The sequence below is a fragment of the Eleutherodactylus coqui genome, chromosome 3 (assembly GCF_035609145.1).
Source record: "Eleutherodactylus coqui strain aEleCoq1 chromosome 3, aEleCoq1.hap1, whole genome shotgun sequence".
Taxonomy (NCBI): domain Eukaryota; kingdom Metazoa; phylum Chordata; class Amphibia; order Anura; family Eleutherodactylidae; genus Eleutherodactylus; species Eleutherodactylus coqui.
In genome coordinates, this window is record NC_089839.1 from 52,428,086 (window position 1) to 52,452,043 (window position 23,958).

General features: G+C 45.6%; 2 protein-coding genes across 3 annotated transcripts in view; both read right to left on the bottom strand.

Annotated features, from left to right (window-relative positions):
• Window positions 1-320: 320 nt before the first annotated feature.
• Window positions 321-4,400, bottom strand: MRPS10 (mitochondrial ribosomal protein S10). The gene is made up of 7 exons (XM_066595582.1): window positions 4,263-4,400; window positions 3,478-3,542; window positions 2,580-2,655; window positions 1,373-1,509; window positions 778-886; window positions 552-641; window positions 321-468 (listed from the first exon to the last, which is right to left on the bottom strand). The coding sequence occupies exons 1-7, from the start codon at window positions 4,323-4,325 to the stop codon at window positions 385-387; spliced, it is 624 nt and encodes a 207-aa protein (XP_066451679.1). The 5' UTR covers window positions 4,326-4,400; the 3' UTR covers window positions 321-384.
• Window positions 4,401-13,466: 9,066 nt separating this feature from the next.
• Window positions 13,467-23,958, bottom strand: part of TRERF1 (transcriptional regulating factor 1) — a 138,672-nt gene continuing 128,180 nt past the window's right edge. For both annotated transcript variants that reach the window (XM_066595584.1, XM_066595583.1), the window contains exons 15-17: window positions 20,219-20,398; window positions 19,691-19,893; window positions 13,467-17,766 (exon numbers count right to left, since the gene is read on the bottom strand). In XM_066595584.1, coding sequence (XP_066451681.1) covers window positions 17,445-17,766; window positions 19,691-19,893; window positions 20,219-20,398 — 705 coding nt within the window. In that variant the 3' untranslated portion in view covers window positions 13,467-17,444. The remainder of the gene's footprint in view (window positions 17,767-19,690; window positions 19,894-20,218; window positions 20,399-23,958) is intronic.

Genomic DNA, 23,958 nt, shown 5'->3' on the forward strand with positions numbered 1-23,958 from the left:
TTTCTCCCAGATAATCTCTCCTGTATTCCGAGCGTTGGTGACCGCAGATTATACTGTTTTCACAGAATCTCATTGGCGCTGCTGCCCTGGAACATGTGAAGCCTCACTACACGTGTATGTGCAGCCTTGTTCCTGCAACACAGAGGTATCTATCCTGGTACTGACTGAGAACTGTGTGTAATGTAAGCCATACTAAGTGATGTACCACGCTGCCGGTCCCTGCATATCCTGATACAGCGCAGGGACTAGGACGCACTTGCTACCTGCAGTTACGATAGTCTGCATGGGTCTTACCATAGCAAGAAGAGAATGCAGGAAACCACATTATAAAACATTTTATTATACAAGAGGTTTACTAGAGTCTCACATAGGCAATGGCACAAGTCATGAATGTTCCTTCTCTTCCTCGTGGCCCAGTGTTTCCCATACCGGCTTCTTTATATGTTCTGGTAATTTCTCAAGTTGGGTCTGAGAACAGAATAAAATAAACAGGTTACTTCATTCCGCAGTAAGCCTGGTGCTCGGATAATGGAGGTTTGGTTGGCACTTACCTTTGTGATCTCCAAGGCTACACCTTCAGGCACGTTGCGCTGGATGTATTCTAAGAACACGTTGGCTGTGCTCCCCGTCAGATGTGGCAACTGCAGAGAAGGTGGAGAAAGGGTTAAGAAACAAAAAGGTATTCTACTAGTCAGTACACTGCGTAAGTTGGAGGACAAGCCCCCCTGCATGGAGGATGTAACTTCTGCAGATATAAACAGTCCCAGCTGCCCTTACCGTAAACTGCTTGTAATGGGTCCTCATCTCATACTGCACTCGGTGCTTCTTAAAAATATGGACCGATTTTAGGAGGGTGAGGCGTTCAATCTTCTTCTTTGGTGTACGCCTGGCAATGAGGATCACAGTATAAAGTCAAGCAAGGACAGCAGAAGTGGTGCCACTGAGGACCGTTCCTGGAAGTAAGCTGCCACCAGAGCCGTCTGCCTGTGGCTTCCTCTGCTGTCCTTGTGGAAAATACGAGTACTCCACCCAAACAAGCATTCTTGTGTTTGTGGGAGAAAGATGTCAGCTGAACGAGTGTTCATCCAACAGAAGATGTATGGGCACCTTGGGTGTAGTCACCGGCAGCATGTACATCTACATTTCAACCAGCAGAGGTCACTGCAGTGGAAATGGATGCCACTTCCACTCTGAAAGTCAGATTCCTGGGGATCAACTGATTAAGGCAGCCATAGGGTTGTCATGTTAGGGATATTAATTACTCTGTTGAAATAATTACCGCAACGGATTATGTTCACAAACTGGAAGGACAGACGAACAGCCATGGGTAGGAAGGCCATTAATACGTACACAGTGATTAGTCCATACTTACACCGCTACAGAGAGGCCAAGCTCCTCAGCTGCCAGCACTGTAAAGTATTCATAACTCTTCAGCACAGCTTGGTCATGGCCCTTCGCTAACACTTCTATCTCCTTGTACAGGACGTCCGGCTCATCAATAGTGCTTATCTGCACGAATGACAATAAATTACTTAAACCAGTTACAGCGTCTCCTGCTTATTATTACCCCTCCCCCTTCATACTGGATGAACTATGAATAATCCACTTCTACGCATACAGAGAGTTCATTGCAAATCCAGTGTTTGTGAGCTCCACTCCCCATGTAAAGGTCAGGTGATACATTACACGTAGGGCTGTTCACACGTGACAGACATGTTACAGACGGCAGATCTCTTCCATAGACTGGAACAAGGTTGTTTTTGCAGCCAGGAATGTTTTTTTCCCCACTTACAAACCCCAATCCAATCTATGGAACAAGATCCCATCTTGGCACGTGTGAGCATAAAGAGACCTTATGTATAACACACGCTAAATAACATGGAAGACAGAACAGTCATTTGTTATCTATGTATGCAGAGATATGACATGATTAGGTACCCTGATCCGAACATGCCCATAGTTAGCGGATCAGTGCGGGAGACCCATGTAGATCAGTGGAAAACACTTTGTAGTTGCTCCACTGGAATGGGACTGGGCTGCGGCACCAACTACAGCCGGTGGCTTGTTAGATGCTGCAGCGCTCCCGACTCTTATTTCTGTTCACACGGATACTCTGTGTTTAAAGGTCCGTTCGCAGGGTGCAGCACAGCCAAAACCACAAGCACTTTTATGGCAGCTGGCACAGGCGGAGTGTAGTAAAACCGGTGTGAGGCAGCAACCGCACTGTGTGAGCAGACCCTTAAGCCTCCCTCACACAGACTGTTTTTACCACGATTAGCATGGCGCTTTCAGCACCGTACTAATCGCGGTATAACGCTCTCATTGTTTTCACTTAGACCGCTTAGACAGCCACTCAATTGCAGCGCTTTTCAGTGCCATGATTTTCGAGCGCTGTCTGTTCTATTTTTGAGCATATAGCGCTTCTTATCAATGATGAGGAATGCTAAATACCGTCCGCAGAATACGAAAGTAAGACGCAGCAAAGCGCCGTGATTTAAATCATGGTGCTTACCACGACGCCTGTGCGAGGGAGGCCTTACACACATCACCACCCATGTAATAAACATTTTCAGGCTTACCAGCTTCTGCACTCTGGACTGCAGGTCATGTGGAGGAGTTCCTGCTGGTGCTGAAACTACAGCAGGGCTGCCATTTCTAGAACAACAGGACAGTCAGACAATGGGATTTATGTGTTTTTTTTTGTTTTTGTTTGTTTTTTTAATAGAGTAGTTGTCAGGACTTTACTACTGATGAGAGGTCAGCAGGGTCCGCTGATATAGGGCCCACTGTTATGGTGGGCAGTGGAAGCAACAGACAGTTATATCTGTAGTGCAACATTAGTTTGGTAATGCAGACACAGCTGCCACCTGCAATACCAACCACGGCCACTGCACTGCGGACAAAGCTGTCTGCTTCCAGTTCTGTCCACTATAAGAGCGGGCTCTATATCAATCCAGTCGCAGACCCCTGCTGATCAACTACTGAGGACAGATCATCAGTGGTAAAGTCCCAGACATCCCCTTTAATTCTAAGGGTTATACTTTTAACGGATATCTGTTCTTTGCAGTCAGGGGCTGTAAGGTTCCTTAATGTGACTGGCAGAGTCCAGAAATATCCCTGCTCACGGCAAAATCTGCAGATGTCTGTGGGTGGAACTTTCCGTATTATAAAGGAATGCTCCCTCTAGTGGTAATTAACAGATATGTCCACATTTGCAACTGTTTTTTTTTTCCATTACCCCAATTCATCCCAAAAATTTCAGTCATTGGAATCTGCAACTGATCCGCATCCCATCAGTAGAGGTGCAGGGCGGCCGCAGTGCAGAGACCCATCACTACATTACTGGTTTTCTTTCGGACAGTCGTCCAAAACAACGGCCTTCACAGACCAAAACGACAAGGAGTCATTCAGGAATGTCCGCCTGAAATCCCTAATGTCCGGCCAGCCTAAGAGGCGTGACCTCAGCGCTGTACTCACGTTACGTGTCTGGACGGCTGGGTAATGGCGCAGGCCCAGGAGGGGAGCGGCCGGGTCTGGAGCACCTGCAACACAAGAAGGGAGTTTGATGACATGGGTGAAGAGAGCGGCTCAGGATGGCGGCGGTCAGCGGGGATCGTCCAGGGAGTTCACTAGAACCGCTTCAGCCAAAGAAGCTGAAACACTCAGACATTTGGCAGTAACAACAGAAGGCTGCTGGTAAAGGGGGCACATTTATGTTCGGTGGGACCCTCACTGATCCCACATGAATGGAGGTCACCATATGCACTGGAAATCACCAAGTACCCAGAACCCTCTGGTGCAGCGATGTGCATGCAGGGACCCCTGTTCTCAGGATCAGTGGGGGTCCCAGCGGTCAGATCCCTACTGACCATTATAACAGGAGATACCTTTATAACTTGGCATAAGATCCCGCTATACACAATCTATGGACACGGGGCGGATGCAACTGCTGTCACTGAGGCTGCCGGGTCACTGCGCCCATCTGCAAGGCATCAACATAGGACCCGCAGCAAGCTTACAAACCATTCAGCTTGGCCCTCCTGCACAGGACCCCCAACCTCGGTGAGACCCCCAGTACGTTATCCCCCACCCTAAGGTTGCTGGATTTGCTGAATAGTGCTGAAGTGGGGCTGAAAATAAATATATGCCTCCCGGCCGTACTATCACCCCATCACAACCATTTCAGCTACAAAGGGCACGCTGAGCCTTGAATTTCCACATTCCTAATAAGTGTCCCCCATCTCCATGGTAACGGCGATTACCTGGCAGTAGGACGCGGCACGCACCCCGCGGGAGAGAAGGGCGAACCCGCTGCAGGCGCTCATCTTCTATCGGGCGAGCCGCGGTGACGTCCGAACCGGCGCCTCCTGATGACGTAACTAAGAATCGTAGAGTTGAGCATGGAGAAAAAGTGTAGCGTCTCTTCTGTACGTCACATACCAGTGAGAAGCTTGAAGGGCGGAAGTTGTGGGCGAGCGGCCATCTTTGATTTGGGCACTGCATGTAATTTTTTAATTTTTTTTTTTACAATTATCTTACTTTTTTTATTTTTATTGATTTTATGTGAGGCTTTATAGGTTATTTAACTAGTAAGTAGCGGCCTATAATTATTTTGATGACAGTTCCAAGAAGTTATTTATACACAGACGCAGCCCATCAGGTGTTACTCCATCATTTAGGATAAACATCATTTAGTGTTTCATTTTAATTACAAGGGAAATTCAGCGATCACCATTAAGTATTATATATCGGATAAAGGCATTTTCGGATTATTTGGCGACTGTCCCATAGCTCACATTCACTATTGTTGGTTATGATTCAGCATTGCAATCTCAATGTCGCAAAATGTGGCCAAAGTCGCTGTACGGTGTGAGCCTACAGGGGCATCAATAGGCAGAAAGAGTTAAAGGTGTCCCAAGATTTATCTTATCCCCCAGAGACGGGCTGATCAATGGGGGTCTCGATTGCTGAGACGCTCATAGAGCATGTCCGCCGCCTATGAATAAAACAACAGCAAACCGCGCCACAGCCAATCACGTCATCTGTACGGGACTGCTGGATGTCGCCAAGCGCCGCACTCCGTTTTTCTTCTGTAGGGATGAGCGGAATGGCAGCACAAATGTTTACAAGACGTTAGAGTAGCGCCACCTGCTGTTTACATCCCCAGATATTGCAGGACTAATTTTAAATTAGCGCCACTTGCCATTTACAGGGGTTGGACAGAAATATGGAGAACACCACACAAAATGCATGGGATTTTAACCATTACTGAGCTACCCTTTTGAACCCTGCTGGGCTGAGAGTTTTCCCGTCAAATTTGTGTTTACTTTACCTCTTGCCCTGCTCTGGGTGGTTTTGAGAGTCGTCCGATAACGGCAGCTGATTGGCTCAGACCTGATTGGCTCAGACCCCCCCGCCAATGCAACCTTGTTGTTCAGGCAGATGTTCACTTTGGCCTGGCAGCATCTGTGCAATATTACCTCCAATTAAAATCGGTCTCTACATGTCTTATTGAAATATGATTTATAATCCCATGTAATTTAAAGGGGTTGTCCCGCGCCGAAACGGGTTTTTTTTTTTTTCAACCCCCCCCCCGTTCGGCGCGAGACAACCCCGATGCAGGGAAGTAAAGAAAGTTTACCGGAGCGCTTACCTTAATCCCCGCGCTCCGGTGACTTCAATACTTACCGCTGAAGATGGCCGCCGGGATCCTCTGTCTCCGTGGACCGCAGCTCTTCTGTGCGGTCCATTGCCGATTCCAGCCTCCTGATTGGCTGGAATCGGCACGTGACGGGGCGGAGCTACACGGAGCCGCTCTCTGGCACGAGCGGCTCCATAGAAGACTGCAGAAGACCCGGACTGCGCAAGCGCGGCTAATTTGGCCATCGGAGGGCGAAAATTAGTCGGCTCCATGGGAACGAGGACGCTAGCAACGGAGCAGGTAAGTAAAAAACTTTTTATAACTTCTGTATGGCTCATAATTAATGCACAATGTACATTACAAAGTGCATTAATATGGCCATACAGAAGTGTATAGACCCACTTGCTGCCGCGGGACAACCCCTTTAAGGCATGCATTTCATATGGTGTTTCCATATTTTTGTCCACCCCTGTATATTCCCAGATATTCCAGGACTGATGTTAGAATAGCGGCACCTGCTGTTTCTATCCCCGGATATTCCAGGACTGGTGTTAGAATAACGCCACCTGCTGTTTCTATGCCCAGATATTCCAGACTGATGTTAGAATAGCACCACCTGCTGTTTATATCTCCAGATATTCCAGAACTGATGTTAGAATAGCGCTACCTGCTGTTTCTATCCCTAGGTATTCCAGGACTAATATTAGAATAGCGGTACCTGCTGTTTCTATCCCCGGATATTCCAGGACTGACATTAGAATAGAGCCACCTGCTGTTTCTATCCCTGGATATTCCGGGACTGATGTTAGAATAGCGCCACCTGCTGCTTCTATCCCTGAATATTCCAGGACTGATGTTAGAATATCGCCACCTGCTGTTTCTATCCCTAGATATTCCAGGACTGAGGTTAGAATAGCGCCATCTGCTGCTTATATCTCCAGATATTTCGTTACTGATGTTAGAATAGCGCCACCTGCTGTTTCTATTCCTGGATATTCCAGGACTGATGTTAGGACAGCGCCACCTGCTGTTTCTATCCCTGGATATTCCAGGACTGATGTTAGAATAGTGCCACCTGCTGTTTCTATCCCCAGATATTCCAGGACCAATTATAGAATATCGCCACCAGCTGTTTCTATTCCCAGATATTCCAGGACCAATGTTAGAATAGCGCAACCTGCTGTTTCTATTCCCGGATATTCCAGGACCAATGTTAGAATAGCATCACCTGTTTCTATCCCTAGATATTTCAGGACTGATGATAGAATAGCGCCACCTGCTACGTATATCTCCAGATATTTCGTAACTGATGTTAGAATAGCGCCACCTACTGTTTCTATCCCGGATATTCCAGGACTGATATTAATATAGCGCCACCTGCTGTTTCTATACTCGGATATTCCAGGAATGATGTTAGAATAGCGCCACCTGCTGTTTTTATCCCCAGATAATCCAGGACCAATATTAGAATAGCGCCACCCACTATTTCTGTCCCCGGATATTCCAGGACTCATGTTAGAATAGCGCCACCTGCTATTTCTACCCCTGGATATTCCAGGACTGATGTTAGAATAGCGCCACCTGCTGTTTCTATCCCTGGATATTCCAGGACTGATGTTAGAATAGCGCCACCTGCTGTTTTTATCCCCAAATATTCCAGGACCAATGTTGTAAAAGCACCACTGCAGTGTCTATCCCAGATATTCCAGGACCAATGTTAAAAAAGCACCACTGCAGTTTCTATCCCCGAATATTCCAGGACCAATGTTAGAATAGCGCCACCTGCTGTTTCTATCCCTGGATATTCCAGGACTGATGTTAGAATAGCATCACCTGTTTCTATCCCTAGATATTCCAGGACTGATGTTGGAATAGCGCCACCTGCTACTTATATCTCCGGATATTTCGTGACTGGTGTTAGAATAGCGCCACCTGCTGTTTCTATCCCAGATATTCCAGGACTGATATTAGAATAGCACCACGTGCTGTTTCTATACTTGGATATTCAAGGACTTATGTTATAAAACCACCACCGCAGTTTCTCTCCCAGATATTCCAGGACCAATGTTAGAATAGAGCCACCTGCTGTTTCTATCCCCAGATATTCCTCGACTGTTGTTAGAATAGCACCACCTGCTCTGTCTATCTCAGGATATTCCAGGACTAATGTTAGAATAGCGCCACCTGCTGTTTCTATCCCCAGATATTCCAGGACCAATATTAGAATAGCGCCACCTGCTGTTTCTATCCCCGGATATTCCAGTACTGATGTTAGCAGGTGGCGCTATTCTAACATCAGTCATGAAATATCTGGAGATATAAGTAGCAGGTGGTGCTATTCTAACATCAGTCCTGGAACATCTAGGGATAGAAACCGCAGGTGGCGCTATTCTAACATCAGTCATGAAATATCTGGAGATATAAGTAGCAGGTGGTGCTATTCTAACATCAGTCCTGGAAAATCTAGGGATAGAAACCACAGGTGGTGCTATTCTAACATCATTCCTGAAATATCCAGGGATAGAAACAGCAGGTGGCGCTATTCTAACATCGGTCCTTGAATATCTGGGTGTAGAAACAGCAGGTGGCGCTATTCTGTTTCTATCACCAGATATTCCATGACCGATGTTAGAATAGCGCCACCTGCGGTTTCTATCCCTGGATATTCCAGGAATGATGTTAGAATAGCACCACCTGCGGTTTCTATTTTAGGTATTCCAGGAATGATGTTAGAATAGCGGCACCTGCTTGTATCTATTTATCTATTTGCTAATTACATCTCCAGATATTTCGTGACTGATGTTAGAATAGCGCCACCTGCTGTTTCTATTCCAGATATTCCAGGACCAATGTTAGGATAGCGCCACCTGCTGTTTCTATCACCAGATATTCCAGGGCCAATGTTAGGATAGCGCCACCTGCTGTTTCTAGCCCTGCATATTCCAGGAGTGATGTTAGAATAGCGGCACCTGCTTGTATCTCCAGAGATATTTTGTGACTGATGTTAGAAAAGTGCCACCTGCTGTTTCTATCCCGGATATTCCAGGACTGATGTTAGAATAGCGTCACCTGCTGTTTCTATTACCGGATATTCCAAGACTGAGGTTTGAATAGCGCCACCTGGTGTTTTTATCCCTAGATATTTCAGGACCAATGTTAGAATAGCGCCACCTGCTGTTTTTATTCCCAGATTTTCCAGGACTAATGTTAGAATAGCGCCACCTTCTGTTTCTATCCCTAGATATTCCAGGAACAATGTTAGAATAGCGCCATCTGCTGTTTCTATCCCGGATATTCCAGGACTGATGTTAGAATAGCATCACCTGCTGTTTCTATTACCGGATATTCCAAGACTGAGGTTTGAATAGCGCCACCTGGTGTTTTTATCCCTAGATATTTCAGGACCAATGTTAGAATAGCGCCACCTGCTGTTTTTATTCCCAGATTTTCCAGGACTAATGTTAGAATAGCGCCACCTTCTGTTTCTATCCCTAGATATTCCAGGAACAATGTTAGAATAGCGCCATCTGCTGTTTCTATCCCCGGATATTCCAGGACTGATGTTAGAATAGCGCCACCTGCTGTTTCTATCCCCAGATATTCCAGGACCAATGTTAGGATAGCGCGACCTGCTGTTTCTATCCCCAGATATTCCAGGACTGATGTTAGAATAGTGCCATCTGCTGTCTCTATCACTGGATATTCCAGGACCAATGTTAGGATAGTTCCACCTGGTGTTTTTATCCCCAGATATTCCAGGACTGATGTTAGAATAGCGCCACCTGCTGTCTCTATCACTGGATATTCCAGGACCAATGTTAGGATAGCGCCACCTGCTGTTTTTATCCCTAGATATTCCAGGGCTAATGTTAGGACAGCACCACCTGCTGTTTCTATCCCCGGATATTCAAGGACTGATGTTAGAATAGCGCCACCTGCTGTTTCTATCCCCGGATATTCCAGGACTGATGTTAGAATAGCGCCACCTGCTGTTTCTATCCCCGGATATTTCAGGACTGATGTTAGAATAGCTCCACCTGCTGTTTCTATCCCCGGATATTCCAGGACTGATGTTAGAATAGCGCCACCTGCTTTTTCTATCTTCGGATATTCCAGGACTGATGTTAGAATAGCGGCACCTGCTTGTATCTCCAGAGATATTTCGTGACTGATGTTAGAAATAGCAGGTGGCGCTATTCTATCTCCGGATATTTCAGGACTGATGTTAGAATAGCGCCACCTGCTGTTTTTATCTCCGGATAATCCAGGACTGATGTTAGAATAGTGCCACCTGCTGTTTCTATCCCTGGATATTGCAGGACTGATGTTAGAATAATAGCGTTACCTGCCGTTTTTATCCCCAGATATTCCAGGACCAATGTTTGAATTGCGCCACCTGCTGTTTCTATCCCCGGATATTGCATGACTGATGTTAGAATAATAGCGCCACCTGCTGTTTCTGTCCCCGGATATTCCAGGACCAGTGTTAGGATAGCGCCACCTGCTGTTTCTATCCCCAGATATTCCAGGACTGATGTTAGAATAGCGCCACCTGCTGTCTCTATCTCCGGATATTCCAGGACCAATGTTAGAATAGCGCCACCTGGTGTTTCAATCCCCGGATATTGCAGGACTGATGTTAGAATAGCACCACCTGCTGTTTCTATCCCCAGAAATTCCAGGACCAATGTTAGTATAGTGGCACCTGCTGTTTTTATCCCTAGATATTCCAGGACTGATGTTAGAATAGCGCCACCTGCTGTTTCTATCCCCAGATATTCCAGGACCAATGTTAGGATAGCGCGACCTGCTGTTTCTATCCCCAGATATTCCAGGACTGATGTTAGAATAGTGCCATCTGCTGTCTCTATCACTGGATATTCCAGGACCAATGTTAGGATAGCTCCACCTGCTGTTTTTATCCCCAGATATTCCAGGACTGATGTTAGAATAGCGCCACCTGCTGTCTCTATCACTGGATATTCCAGGACCAATGTTAGGATAGCGCCACCTGCTGTTTTTATCCCTAGATATTCCAGGGCCAATGTTAGGACAGCACCACCTGCTGTTTCTATCCCCGGATATTCAAGGACTGATGTTAGAATAGCGCCACCTGCTGTTTCTATCCCCGGATATTCCAGGACTGATGTTAGAATAGCGCCACCTGCTGTTTCTATCCCCGGATATTTCAGGACTGATGTTAGAATAGCGCCACCTGCTGTTTCTATCCCCGGATATTCCAGGACTGATGTTAGAATAGCGCCACCTGCTTTTTCTATCTTCGGATATTCCAGGACTGATGTTAGAATAGCGGCACCTGCTTGTATCTCCAGAGATATTTCGTGACTGATGTTAGAAATAGCAGGTGGCGCTATTCTATCTCCGGATATTCCAGGACTGATGTTAGAATAGCGCCACCTGCTGTTTTTATCTCCGGATAATCCAGGACTGATGTTAGAATAGTGTCACCTGCTGTTTCTATCCCTGGATATTGCAGGACTGATGTTAGAATAATAGCGCCACCTGCTGTTTCTATCCCCGGATATTCCAGGACCAGTGTTAGGATAGCGCCACCTGCTGTTTCTGTCCCCAGATATTCCAGGACTGATGTTAGAATAGCGCCACCTGCTGTCTCTATCTCCGGATATTCCAGGACCAATGTTAGAATAGGGCCACCTGCTGTTTCTATCCCCGGATATTCCAGGACTGATGTTAGAATAGCGCCACCTGCTCTTTCTATCCCCAGATATTCCAGGACCAATGTTAGAATAGCACCACCTGGTGTTTCTATCCCCGGATATTGCAGGACCAATGTTAGGATAGCGCCACCTGCTGTTTTTATCCCTAGATATTCCAGGACTGATGTTAGAATAGCGCCATCTGCTGTTTCTATCCCCAGATATTCCAGGACTGATGTTAGAATAGCGCCACCTGCTGTTTCTATCCCCAGATATTCCAGGACCAATGTTAGGATAGCGCCACCTGGTGTTTCTATCCCCGGATATTGCAGGACCAATGTTGGGATAGCGGCACCTGCTGTTTCTATCCCCAGATATTCCAGGACTGATGTTAGAATAGCACCGCCTGCTGTTTCTATCCCCAGATATTCCAGGACCAATGTTAGGATAGCGCGACCTGCTGTTTCTATCCCTAGATATTCCAGGACTGATGTTAGAATAGCACCGCCTGCTGTTTCTATCCCCAGATATTCCAGGACCAATGTTAGGATAGCGGCACCTGCTGTTTCTATCCCCAGATATTCCAGGACTGATGTTAGAATAGCACCGCCTGCTGTTTCTATCCCCAGATATTCCAGGACCAATGTTAGGATAGCACGACCTGCTGTTTCTATCCCTAGATATTCCAGGACTGATGTTAGAATAGCGCCACCTGCTGTCTCTATCACTGCATATTCCAGGACCAATGTTACAATAGCGCCACCTGCTATTTCTATCCCCGGATATTTCAGGACTGATGTTAGAATAGCGGCACCTGCTTGTATCTCCAGAGATATTCCAAGACCAATGTTAGAATAGCGCCAGCTGCTGTTTTTATCCCTAGATATTCCAGGACCAATGTTAAAATAGCACCACCTGCTGTTTATATCTCCAGATATACTAGGACTTATGTTAGAAACAGCAGGTCGCGCTGTTCTATCTCTGGATATTCCAGCACTGATGTTAGAAGCAGCAGGTGGCGCTATTTTATCTCTGGATATTCTAGGACTGATGTTAGAATAGCGCCACCCGCTGTTTTTATCCCTAGATATTCCAGGACCAATGTAAGAATAGCGCCAACTGCTGTTTCTATCCCCAGATATTCAAGGACTGATGTTAGAATAGCGGCACCTGCTGTTTCTATCCCCGAATATTCCAGGACTGATGTTAGAATAGCGTCACCTGCTTTTTCTATCCCCGGATATTCCAGGACTGATGTTAGAATAGCGCCACCTGCTGTTTCTATCTTCCGATATTCCAGGACTAATGTTACAAGCAGGTGACGCTATTCTATCTCCAGAGATATTCCAGGACCGATGTTAGGATAGTGCCACCTGCTGTTTCTATCCTCCGATATTCCAGGACTAATGTTACAATATCTGGGGATATAAACAGTAGGTGGCGCTGGTTGAACATCAGTCCTGACATATAAAAATTAGTAGAGTACAGTACAGTTTTGTTAATGGGAAACCTACTTTCATGTAACCGTCGGCCTCAATGCAACTGACGAAGAGTGGATGATTTGTCCTGTGAGGTGGAGTAGAGGACTGCGCTACTAATCATGGACTGCTTGGTAAGACCTTATTTTCTCTTGGACTTTTGCTTTCAGTTGTTCGCTTCATCATAGGGGGCAAACAACAGAAATGACAGAAATACTGGATCTAGATCAAGCTGGGCATGAACAGCACAGAATGGCCGCTACTGACTAAGGTCTGTTGGATTCCAATCCTGCTGCCCAACATTCTCCCCAGTAGATCAGCGGAGCATGCTGGGACTTCTAGTGGTGGAGGTGTCTCAGAGCTGCCGCTGTAGAAGGGAACAAAGCCGTGGTAGAGGGAAATCCTGATGATCTGGCGCTGAGATGTGACGTTACTAGGTGGCGCCAACCACTGGACGCCTACAGAAACGCATCTACATTTATGTACGTCACCCTCCTGAAGATTACAATGAAGTGAATGAAAACTTCATTGTGACTTCCAGGATCCGCTGACCATCTGCGATCGCCGTCCACGCCGGATTATCAGATGAAAGAACTTCCACTGTATTTTGGTGCCTCTGTCTCCCCTTTAATAGATCGACAACTATTATTCCAGAAAATAAGACAAATCCTCAATAATACTCCTTTTTATTGTGAAATTAGTACAAACCCAACAAGAATTACTGCCCTCTTGTGGCGAAGAACGGTAATAAGGCAACGGTTTGTACAAAGTGCAGCTCTCCAGTCCTACAGCGGTTCCGGGCAGAAATTCAGCTTTAAATGTACAGTAAAAAACCCAAACTCTAACGGTTTTATATTTGTAACTCACAAATCATCAGCAGCGACAGGAAGGCACAGGGATGTGAGGAAGCGCTGCAGCCCACCAGACTGTACATATGGCTATCATCTCTGCTTTATACAATTTACAGTCATAATCCAGAAAAATATTTACATCTCCTTACCGAAAAAGTCTAAACAGTAGTTAAAGGTTTGCATAAAACGTGTCGTAAAAGACAGGCGACATTCCGTAATGCGCTCTCGGGTACCGAGGCTGATAGGGTCTCCATATAATGCAAGATGCGCAAAATAGGTTTTCTTACAGAAACAGCGCCGCATCTGTCCACAGGATGTGTCTGGTAATGCAGTTCAGTTTAAACTGAAGTGGATGAGACTGAGCTGCAATACCAGACACAAACTGTGAGCAGATGGGGCGCTATTCCTGGAAAAAAAATAACAGCTAAGTTTTTCTAATCCTGGCTAACCTCTTGGGTTAAAAAGTTCCTCCCCTCCTAATGTTCCATATACATATAGGGGTCCTCCGTACAGCATGGGCAGTGGGCTCCATGCGAGTCATGAACACTAGCAGCAATGCTGAGAGTCTGACCGAAATGGTGATCCAACAAAAGGAGAACTAGCAGAAGCAATGTATAAAAGATCCTTTTGATGTCTGATGCGAGTTACGCCTGGGAATCTCAGATGCAACTTTACATTCATCTGTCTGCAAGTAGCGCTCGATTGTATTCATGGGGGCAGGTTTGTTGTGTTGCAATAAAAAGGAGGCTCCATAGGGAACCATGGGAGAGAGAGGGAAAAAAAAAAAATCGCAGATCGCAGAAAGATGGAGCACGCTGTGATTTTTTGTTCACTCCACATCACATGAGTGAAAACATCGCAGATGGGAAGGAAACCGTTGTAAATCATTGCTTTCATCATCTGCACAATTCTCTCGTCCGTGTGAAACCACCCTGAATCACAGGCCTGAAGCCCGGAGCTCCGCCGCTATTATGACAGCACTTCCTGACTGCGCTTTTGCCTTATTCTGCCTTGCCGTACAGACAATGGGGCAGATTTCTGAATGTGATGCAGGCCGTTCAATAGAAACGTCTTTACTTCTTGTCTTTCATACAATTCTGTTAGTTCTCCTTTACGGGAATCTTTCATAACGGCCTTTTTTGTTTCTTTAAAGGAGTTTTCCAGACATTTATTATAGATGACCTGGTTGATGGGTTGGGGGGTGCGTCACTCTGGACCTCCACCGATCAGCGAATCCTCTAGCCGCCGTCAGTGCAGCGGGGCCAGACATCCGCATCAGTGGTCAGAGCTGGAAGTGTACGCGTAGGATCACACGGCGGAAAAACTCCATGTGAACTCCGGCTCTAAAATCAGCGTGAAAATCTGTCTCTTTCTGCCGCAGAATTTGGTGGGTGTCCACATGCTGCATCTGCCCTGTCGAAAATCCAGTTTCTCTGCACTTTCGCATCAACCTTAGCTTTCGCATTAGCTTCCATTTCGAAATTTCGAATGTGGATTTTACTCATCGGAAGAGCAAATTCCGTATGGGGAGCCGCGTGAGACACTGCGTCAAAAAGCCGCGCATTTTATAGGTAGAATTCATGTGGAATTTTTCCACGGTGAGTTCCGCCATGTGAACCTACCCTGATAGAAGCATCGCTCTGGCGCTTCCAATGGGAGTGAAGGCTATTATAATTCCAACTATGACCACCGATCCGGCTAGAGGAGGAGCTGATCACCCAGAGGAGCATGCATGGCCTTATAAGTCTCCTCACTCACCTTCTAGGTGTCCCCAGTGCTCTCCTGGGGGTCCCGATAACTGAAATCGTTTGAAGCCCATCTACGCCATTTATTCAGCATCTCAACTATTATGTTAACCTCTCGATGAGTGATCTCTAATCTGTGGTTCTCCAGCTGTTGCAAAACTACGATTTCCTAACTATGGCATGCTGGGAGTTGTAGTTTTTCAACAGTTTGGCAATCATCTGACCACATCAGCCAATCAGCTACTTTTGTAGGGCAGATTATAGAATAAAACAGCATCTAAATGGTTGTTGCGCCCAGTTAGTATATGCTCTTTAATCCTGGGATACATTCATGGCTTCTTGTGACTAATGAAGTGCGCACTTTTTGAAAAACATTAAAAGACCCAGACCGGTCTGATTAAAAAAAAAAAAAAAAAGTTCCTACTAAAACATGAGTTAAAATACAAATCGCAAATTTCACAAACTTATTTAGAACGTCATAACATCCGTGTAAATGCTGCGGAACAAAACCAAAGACCAAGGACGCCATTTTGGATCTAAGGATCGTAGAATCAAATTGGAGCCCAAGTAAAAATTGGGGTATGAGCTGAATCCTTATAAGGAGACTTTATGGTTTCCTACTGAGACCAACGAACAGCAATGTTGTCCATCACTTCCGACGGACGTCCCTACGATCCCCCAGCGCTGCGGCCACCATCAACTCCGGATTGCCAGAAGGGCAGTCTATATCAGTCTTGTTTAGTCAGCTTCTAGAAAAATCTTATTTAGACAGTAAACATGTAATTTTGTCATTCCCTTTGGTTCATAGGTGCAATGCTTGGAAATTGAGGTGATAGGAAGACACTGCATGAAGTTATAGCCCCATGACAACACTTCCTTTCTGCACTTAGGCTTTATCCAAACTTGTTCTAGGGACATCGTGGGACCCAAAGTTATCATCTAGATTTTAAATGGCTTGTGCAGTGGCAGGGTTGTGTGCAGGGATGCTATGAAAAAACACAGTGTCCCTAAGATGAACCAGCAGAGCAATGGCAGGAGGTGTTGCCATAGGGACACTATTTTCCACTTTTTAAATTAAAGGGCCAAAACTTTGAGGAGTTTTCAAGGCAAATACGATTTTCAGAATTGGTCATCAATAGTTGAGTGGCTGGGGACCTCAGCCAAACAGCTAATCGGGTGCCCATTGTCAGGGCTACAACACCCAGGACTACAGAGTGGAAGCGAGGTGCAGTAGTGGCCGGTGCTGGTCAGAGCTGCACCTGCACTTAGCTGCCACTACATGAAGGTCGGAGCTAACTGCTTCCGTTCCGTACCCCTGTGTGTTCTGGTACTGACAGTGTTTGCCCAATCACCGGATCGGCCGGGACCCAAGCTGATCAACTATTGCTGACTGATCCTGCGATAGGTCATCAATGGTATTTGCATGGAAAACCCCTTTAAGGACCTTTTACATAAGCAGATGATCAGAAACAAATGTCACATGGCCGGTGATCGGGTGAAGGAGCTGCTGATCAGCTGACAAACAAGCAAATGCTCATTTATAAGTAATCGCATCCTTTATGCAGCGCCACCTGCTGTCAACAGCTCATCACCACATGTAAGCAGGGAACAATGGCGTCACGTGTGCCCGAACCATCGTACTAATGACACATTCACGCACATACGGTAGTGGCGAACGGCTTGTAAAAACATCACTGGGCGCTCGTTCCTGACAGAACCAGTGAGGAGACCATGCTGTAGCATGGATCGGTCATAGTTACACAGCCCAATGGTCTTCCCTAGCGCAGTCCACAAAATGGCGGCCATCACGGTGGTCACAGTTTTGTCTGAGTAAGATGGATTTTCAATCAATGTAAACAATCCTAACAACGGCAATAAAATGATCATTTCCAGAGGTGAAGCTTTCTTCTGATACCTCCTCTTGCAGCGGGTTGATGAGCACACAATGGCGGGCCACCTACCGAAGACCGGAAACCCCAACTAGAATTCCGTTTGCGTGCAGGAAATGAAAGTTTTCCCAGTTAGGGATCCATGTTGGTGACTATGCCAGGCTACAAGTCCCCGTCCTGCAGCAGATCTGCGTCTTCATCATCCAAGATCAGGTCGGAGTGCATGACCTCGGTCTCCACCAGGACGTCTTCTAGATCCTGGGCCACATCGTCATCAAAGTCATCTTCCAAGGTTTTAATCAGGCTGAAGGGATCAAACGACATGATATTGTCTGTGGGCAGAGTAGTCCTTACTATAGTCCTTGCAATCGTGTCGGCCATCTCTGCGGCCACCGCAGCCTTCTGAGCCTTCTGCCTCTGATGCTCCTCCTGCTGCCGGTGAGTCTTCATGTGCGCATTACGACTCTTGATCTTGTAGAAGACCCTGTAGATATAAATTCGAGATATAAGCACAAGCAATGCCACGTGTAGAACTAGCAGTAGGCATCTATACCAGGAAGGGCATTTGGAGCTTTGGTGAAGATGTGTAAAGGGTCCCCCACCCATCATGTGCTTCAGAGGTGCCTTTTGTACCCCCTTAGACTCCATGGTCCAGGTGTGGCCTCAAAACTGCACCTCCCTATAGTTAAGCCCCTAGTCTACACACCAAATGTTCTCTGCTTTGTACAGTTTATGCTAGGAATCCAGCAGGAAATGATATTTTCACGAGGCCGACTTGGAACAGTTTAGCTAGAAGTGCAGTTAAGAGAAAGTAGGTTGTGAATTTATGGACTTGTTCTTCTCTGTGGTCCATTCAATCAGCTGGTTTTGGTCTTGGCTTCTACATCCAAGATGGCCACCACAATTTTCTATCTAGTTAATGCACACTGTGCACTGCTCTCTGATTGTCCGGGGCTAATCATGTGACGAGCGCTGCCCGACTGGAGAGCAGGTATAAGGCATTGGTAGTCTAGCAATGGGAATTGGGTCATCTGAAGGTTGTGTTGGCCATCCAGGGCGGCCAAAACCGCGGCTCAGAACCAGTGGATCAGATAGATGGCAGAGAAGAATGAGTGCAGGCAATACACCCGTCACAAACCTTTTTGGTTTCAGGAACTTTTTCCCGAAATGGGAGGGTCGCTTTAAATTTATACCGAATCTGTTGGTAGCAGTAAGTTTGCACTATTTGGTGAGTTATAAAACAGCTAGAAGTCGTGTTATCCAGGGTTCTGTTCTACAAATCAGATTTCGAGACTGTCAAAATTGTAAAGACCCGGGCAGAGAATGGGGACTCATTTCACTAAGTTCATTACCACGGCTATAAACCTGTCATTGACGGACCGTTTAAGTCACTTAGGATGTTCTTCATACATGATGTCTTATTGCGTTTCTGCCATGGTTTTTGGCGTATATTTTTTTTTGGCAAAGACCGCCATGTCCAGGTGTTACGTGGATGACAACAGGGGGTTATGAAATGCATCACAAACTTTGTGGCATTTATCCACACTTGTTCTGCGCTCTTTGGGTCCTTAGTGTTTTTTTTCAAAACACAGCATGCTCTTAGTTTGGCGAGATTTCACTCGTTTTCCCATAGACTTCTTTATAGGAAAAATATTTCCGCAAAAACATATTTTTGTGCAAAAAAAAAAAAAAAGCCTTGGGGTATCTTTTTGTACGGCGCATATGCTAAGGAGTTTCCTTTGTGGATTTGCATACAAAAAATACACAATGAATTACAGCACAAAAAAACAGCGATGCAGCGCAGATATTAGAGGGAATCTGGTAGCTACCAACCCCGTAGACTAAACTTATAGGAGCTGAAACCCCGAATCTGCGGATGTGAGCGTTCCACTTACCCTCCTCAGCGTTTCCCCATCTGCAGCCGGACTACATGGAGCAGGCATAGAATTAGATAACTAGTCCTCTCATTCTTCGTGCCCACTTTCACTAGTCGGCCAAATGCATTGAGCGGCGGGAAAGGTAAGCGTAATCCTCACATCCCCGGACTCGGCGTGTCCGCTCCTATGAGCCTATAAGTTAGGTTTATGGGGCTCATAGCTAACAGATTCCATTTGAATCCACAGAATGTCAATTTTCACCACAGATGAAATTAGCGGCCTGTCCACATCCAAAATTTTGCTGTGGGTTTGTTGTGGATTTATCGCTGAAGGAAATACGTAACTTGTCAGTGCGCCCCACGGATATATTCAGACGGGTTGCAAAAATAGCTGCGACTGAAAAAGCCATTCCAGATAGGTGCATTGCTGCATGTGCGCTGGTTTCTGCAAGCTCCATTTAGAGGTATAGGGCAGTTGCCGAATTTACACATGTGACTACAGCCCTACTCTATCCTGGAAATAGCCACTTACTTGCCACAGAGTCTACATGGGAATACGGATGTAGCGTCGGTCTCTCCGCTGGTGGTGCTGTGCGCCGGGGAGCTCTTCACAGAGCAGTATTCACTCTGAGCCCCTGACTTGGCTCTTCTTCTACCGGTAAACACCTTGGCAGGGGTAGTTGTTCCTCCATGAATACGGGCATGGCCATTCAAAGCCTGCCGGGAGCAGAATATCTGGAAGCCAGACAACAGAATGTAATGTTATAACACAATAGGAACCTGCAGAACCCAGAACTGGGCTCACTGGAAGATGTCCGAAATGTTCAGATAGAGGTGCGGATTAGTGGTCAGCTGATCCGTCTAACTTGGGCAAAAAGTTTGGTTAGGTCCAAAGTAGTTTGAACCAAACTAAAACTTCACCAATACCTGGTGTGTAGCACTGTCTAAGAGCTATAAAAGCTGTGTATAAGAAAAAAGAAGAAGGAAAAAGAAGACTAAAAAAAGAAGGAAAAAGCCTCCCTATTTTGAGGATGTCCAACTAGTAACATCGTGAACTTACAGCTCCGCAGTTTCCCATTTCGCACACAAAGTTCCCAGCCGGAGGGTCGGGGTTTGCAGAGACAGAATAATTGCCGTCTGCTGGATGCGGTAAGTCTGGGGTTTTCTGCACTCCGTCATTATCCACTTCATACTTTCTATGTTCACCACCGTCATCCTCTTCCACATCATCAACACTCGTCTGAAAGAGAAATGAGATTGGTCAGTGCAGTGACAGAGACGAAGCTATAACTTGTGTGGAACCCGTCCAGATGCTGCAATGTTAGATCACGGGCGATTATGATGTTATTTTACCCTGCAGAGACGGTGTTGGCGCGTTTGCCGGGTGGCCAGAGGAACACGTGGCTGGATAGCTGTTACACTGTTTGGCAGTACTAGTAGCTGACGTATGGCCTGAAAGTAAGGCCGGGCTCACACGGCAAATTTGTATTGCGGATTCCGCAATCGCTGTCCGCGCAGACTATCAGCGGTAAAACGCGGGGCATGAATTTGTGATTTTTCATTCACACTTGCAGATGCGGATTGCATATAGAAGAAAAAGCGCAGCATGCTCTATTTTGCAGTGGAGATTGGAGACACTGCGTATGGGTGCGGGTACCCACGTCATCACTAAGTGACGGTGTGGGAAATAGAAAAAAACTGTACCGCTCATGACCGCCTGCGAGCCTCCACAGTCATCCGCTATACCGTTAAAGGAGGTACACAGGGTCACCAGCCCGGCTCACAACCGGAATCTGCCGCGGTCCTCCCACATATGGGATCCAACCCACTCGTGTGAGCCCGGCCTTATGTGTGGATCCAGAAGTAGTGAGGTCACAGCATGGAGTAAGAAGTTGGTTTGGGGGTGCTATAGAGGGAAAGCTAAGTGAGAGAGGAAGCTAGACAGGGAGCAAGTCCTGAGGCGATGCTTAGGTCACTGCTGAGGAACGCAGAGGTGCTGCTGTAGTGTATATTGATCTGAGGCAGGTCAGTGTCAAAATATGGCAATTGATATATAAAGCTGCCATGGCTAACAGACTGACCCAATGCAGTTGGACGAACCATTCACCGCATTGCGACCGAGATGCCTGCTGTACAAACGCCATCACTGAACTCATTTTGTCTTTACTCTAATAAGAGACTGATCCTCCTTTCGTGCGTCACCATGCAACTCCATTGTAGTAACCACCAAGATTACATCCCCAAGTACTGCGCAAAGAGAAGTGAAACCATCAGGCCTTATCAACAAGGGCGAGTGTGATTTTGGTTAGTGATAAACTGATTTCACTGTATCTATGCAGTTTTCATCAGTTTATGTTCAGTTTTTGTGTTGCAAGTATTACACGTTTTTCATGCTTAACCCCTTAATGACACAGGCCTTTTTTTTTCCATTTTCAGTTTGTCCCACCCCCTTTAAAAAAATCATAACTCTTTTAATTATCCATCGATCTAGCTGTCTGAGGGCTGGTTGTTTCTTGGGAGACGAGTTGTATTTTTCAGTAATACTATTTAATGTACCATATAATGTACTGAAAAAGTTTGAAAAAAATTCTACGTGGAGGGAAATGGAAAAAAAAACAAAATTCTGTCATCTTTATGTGTGTCTTGTTTCTATGGCGTACAGACTGCTACAAAAATTACATGAGATCTTTATTCTATAGTTTTTTGCTTTGCGGTCGTGTGAATTAAAATGTCGCCGTCAGAATTGATGACGGCATTTAAAGGGTTAACAGCTCCGATGAGTAGCGTGGCTTATCGGAGCTGTTGCGGGCCGTGCCGTGTATACCCTTGTGGTATTGCACGGCATCGCCCCTGCATACACCCCCCCCCCCCCCGAACCTGCAGGACGTAACTGTATGCCCTGCAGTATTAACCCCTTAATGACACGGCCTATTTTGGGCTTAAGGACGCAACAATTTTTGGCAGATTTTCATCTCCATTTTTTAAAAGCCATAACTTTTTTTATTTTTCCGTCGACGCGGCCGTATGAGGGCTTGTTTTTTGCGTGGCGGACTGTAGTTTTTGATGGTGCCATTTTTGGGTACATAGACTATATTGAAAAACATTTATAATTTTTTTTTATGATAACCGGGGAAGAAAACGCATTAATTCTGCCATAGATTTTTTTTTTTTTACAGCGTTAATCATGCAGCATAAATGACACAATCCATTTTTTCTGCGGATCCGTACGGTTACAGCGATACCAAAATTCTTACTTTGTTTTAGGTTTTTGCACTTTTCTGCAATAAAAACCCTTTTTTTAGAAATCTTTTTTTTCTATATCGCTGCATTCAAAGTCCTGTAACTTTTTTATTTTTCTATGTATGGAGCTTTGTGAAGGCTTATTTTTTGCGAGACGAGCTGTAGTTTTTATTAGTACCATCTTGGTGATTATACGGCTTTTTTTTATCACTTTAATTGCATTTTTTTGGGAGGCAAAATGCTAAAATACAAAAATGCTAAAAGTTAGCATTTTGCCTCTGTTTTTTAGCGGGTTTTTTTAACGCTTTTTGCCGTACAAAAAAAAGCGTGTTCAACTTTTTGTACACGTTGTTATGGACGCGACAATACCAAACATGCCTTTTTTTTACCTTTTTTATGCTAATATGAGAAAAAGCACAAAAAAAGGTTTTCCTTTACATTTTTTTAACATTTTTCTTTTTTGTACATTTTTATTCTTTTTTTTTACACCATGTGTGTCCCTCTGAGGGACTTAAAGCACAGCACTGATGATCACTGTGATAAGGCATGACAGGACCTCTGTCCTGCCATGCCTTATTGCTTATACAGCGTTCCCAGGCACTGGCAACACAGGACGCCAGTATCTGGCGTCCTGTTGCCATGGCAACAGGCCAGGCTCTCTGCAATTATATCGCAAGAGCCCGGCAACTTCACAGAGGGAGCGCTCTCCCTCTGTTAACCCTTCCCATGCCGCTATCTATATAGATCATGGCAGGGAAGGGGTTAACAGTGGGGGGCACATCTCTGATGCCCCCCCCTGCTGCAGCGGGAGGCCGGCTATGACTGACAGCAGAGAGGCTGGTAATATACAGTAAGAGAACCCCGACTGATGTCTTCCAACATCGGAGCTGTACAGCCTTAAATCATAATGTCTTCAGACGTCAGACAGTGGATTGGAGAGGGTTAAAATCACCTGTGTGAATAAACCCTTAAGCTTGTGCCTCGCTTTTGAGTAAAAAAAAAAATTTCTGTATCCCACTAACTTGTGTGACAAAGGACCGAAAATTCACCAGAAAATATAAGATCCTGAATCATCCGGTTTAGTAAAGGTGTAAAAAAAAAAAAGGGCTATTTATGTTTTTCAGTTGTATGTGTTTTTGGGAAAGTTGGGGGAAAAAACAATATGGCTTCCATTACAAAGGTCGTCACTTAGCCTTCCTAAAGTACAGCTGACTTTTCTTCACACACCTTTCTTGAGACGACGTAAAAAACAACATGACTTTCATGTGTTTTTACAAACGTCTTTAGGGTGGCTTTTTATTATATTTATGCAATTTTCACATATGCCAATTTCTAATCCTACCAAGAAGACGATGGGAAAATACATAAAAAACACCACACATAGAGCATGCTGCGTGTAGGAAAAAAAACAAAAACACTGACCTAAAAAATGCACCAAAAGTGAAGAAAAATTCCCCAAAAGAGGTAAAACACAGTTTGCAGTGCATTTTATATTTTCCTATTGACATACAGCGAACATCTGGCCGCAGCATTTTTTTGGAAATTAGGAAAAAATAAAAA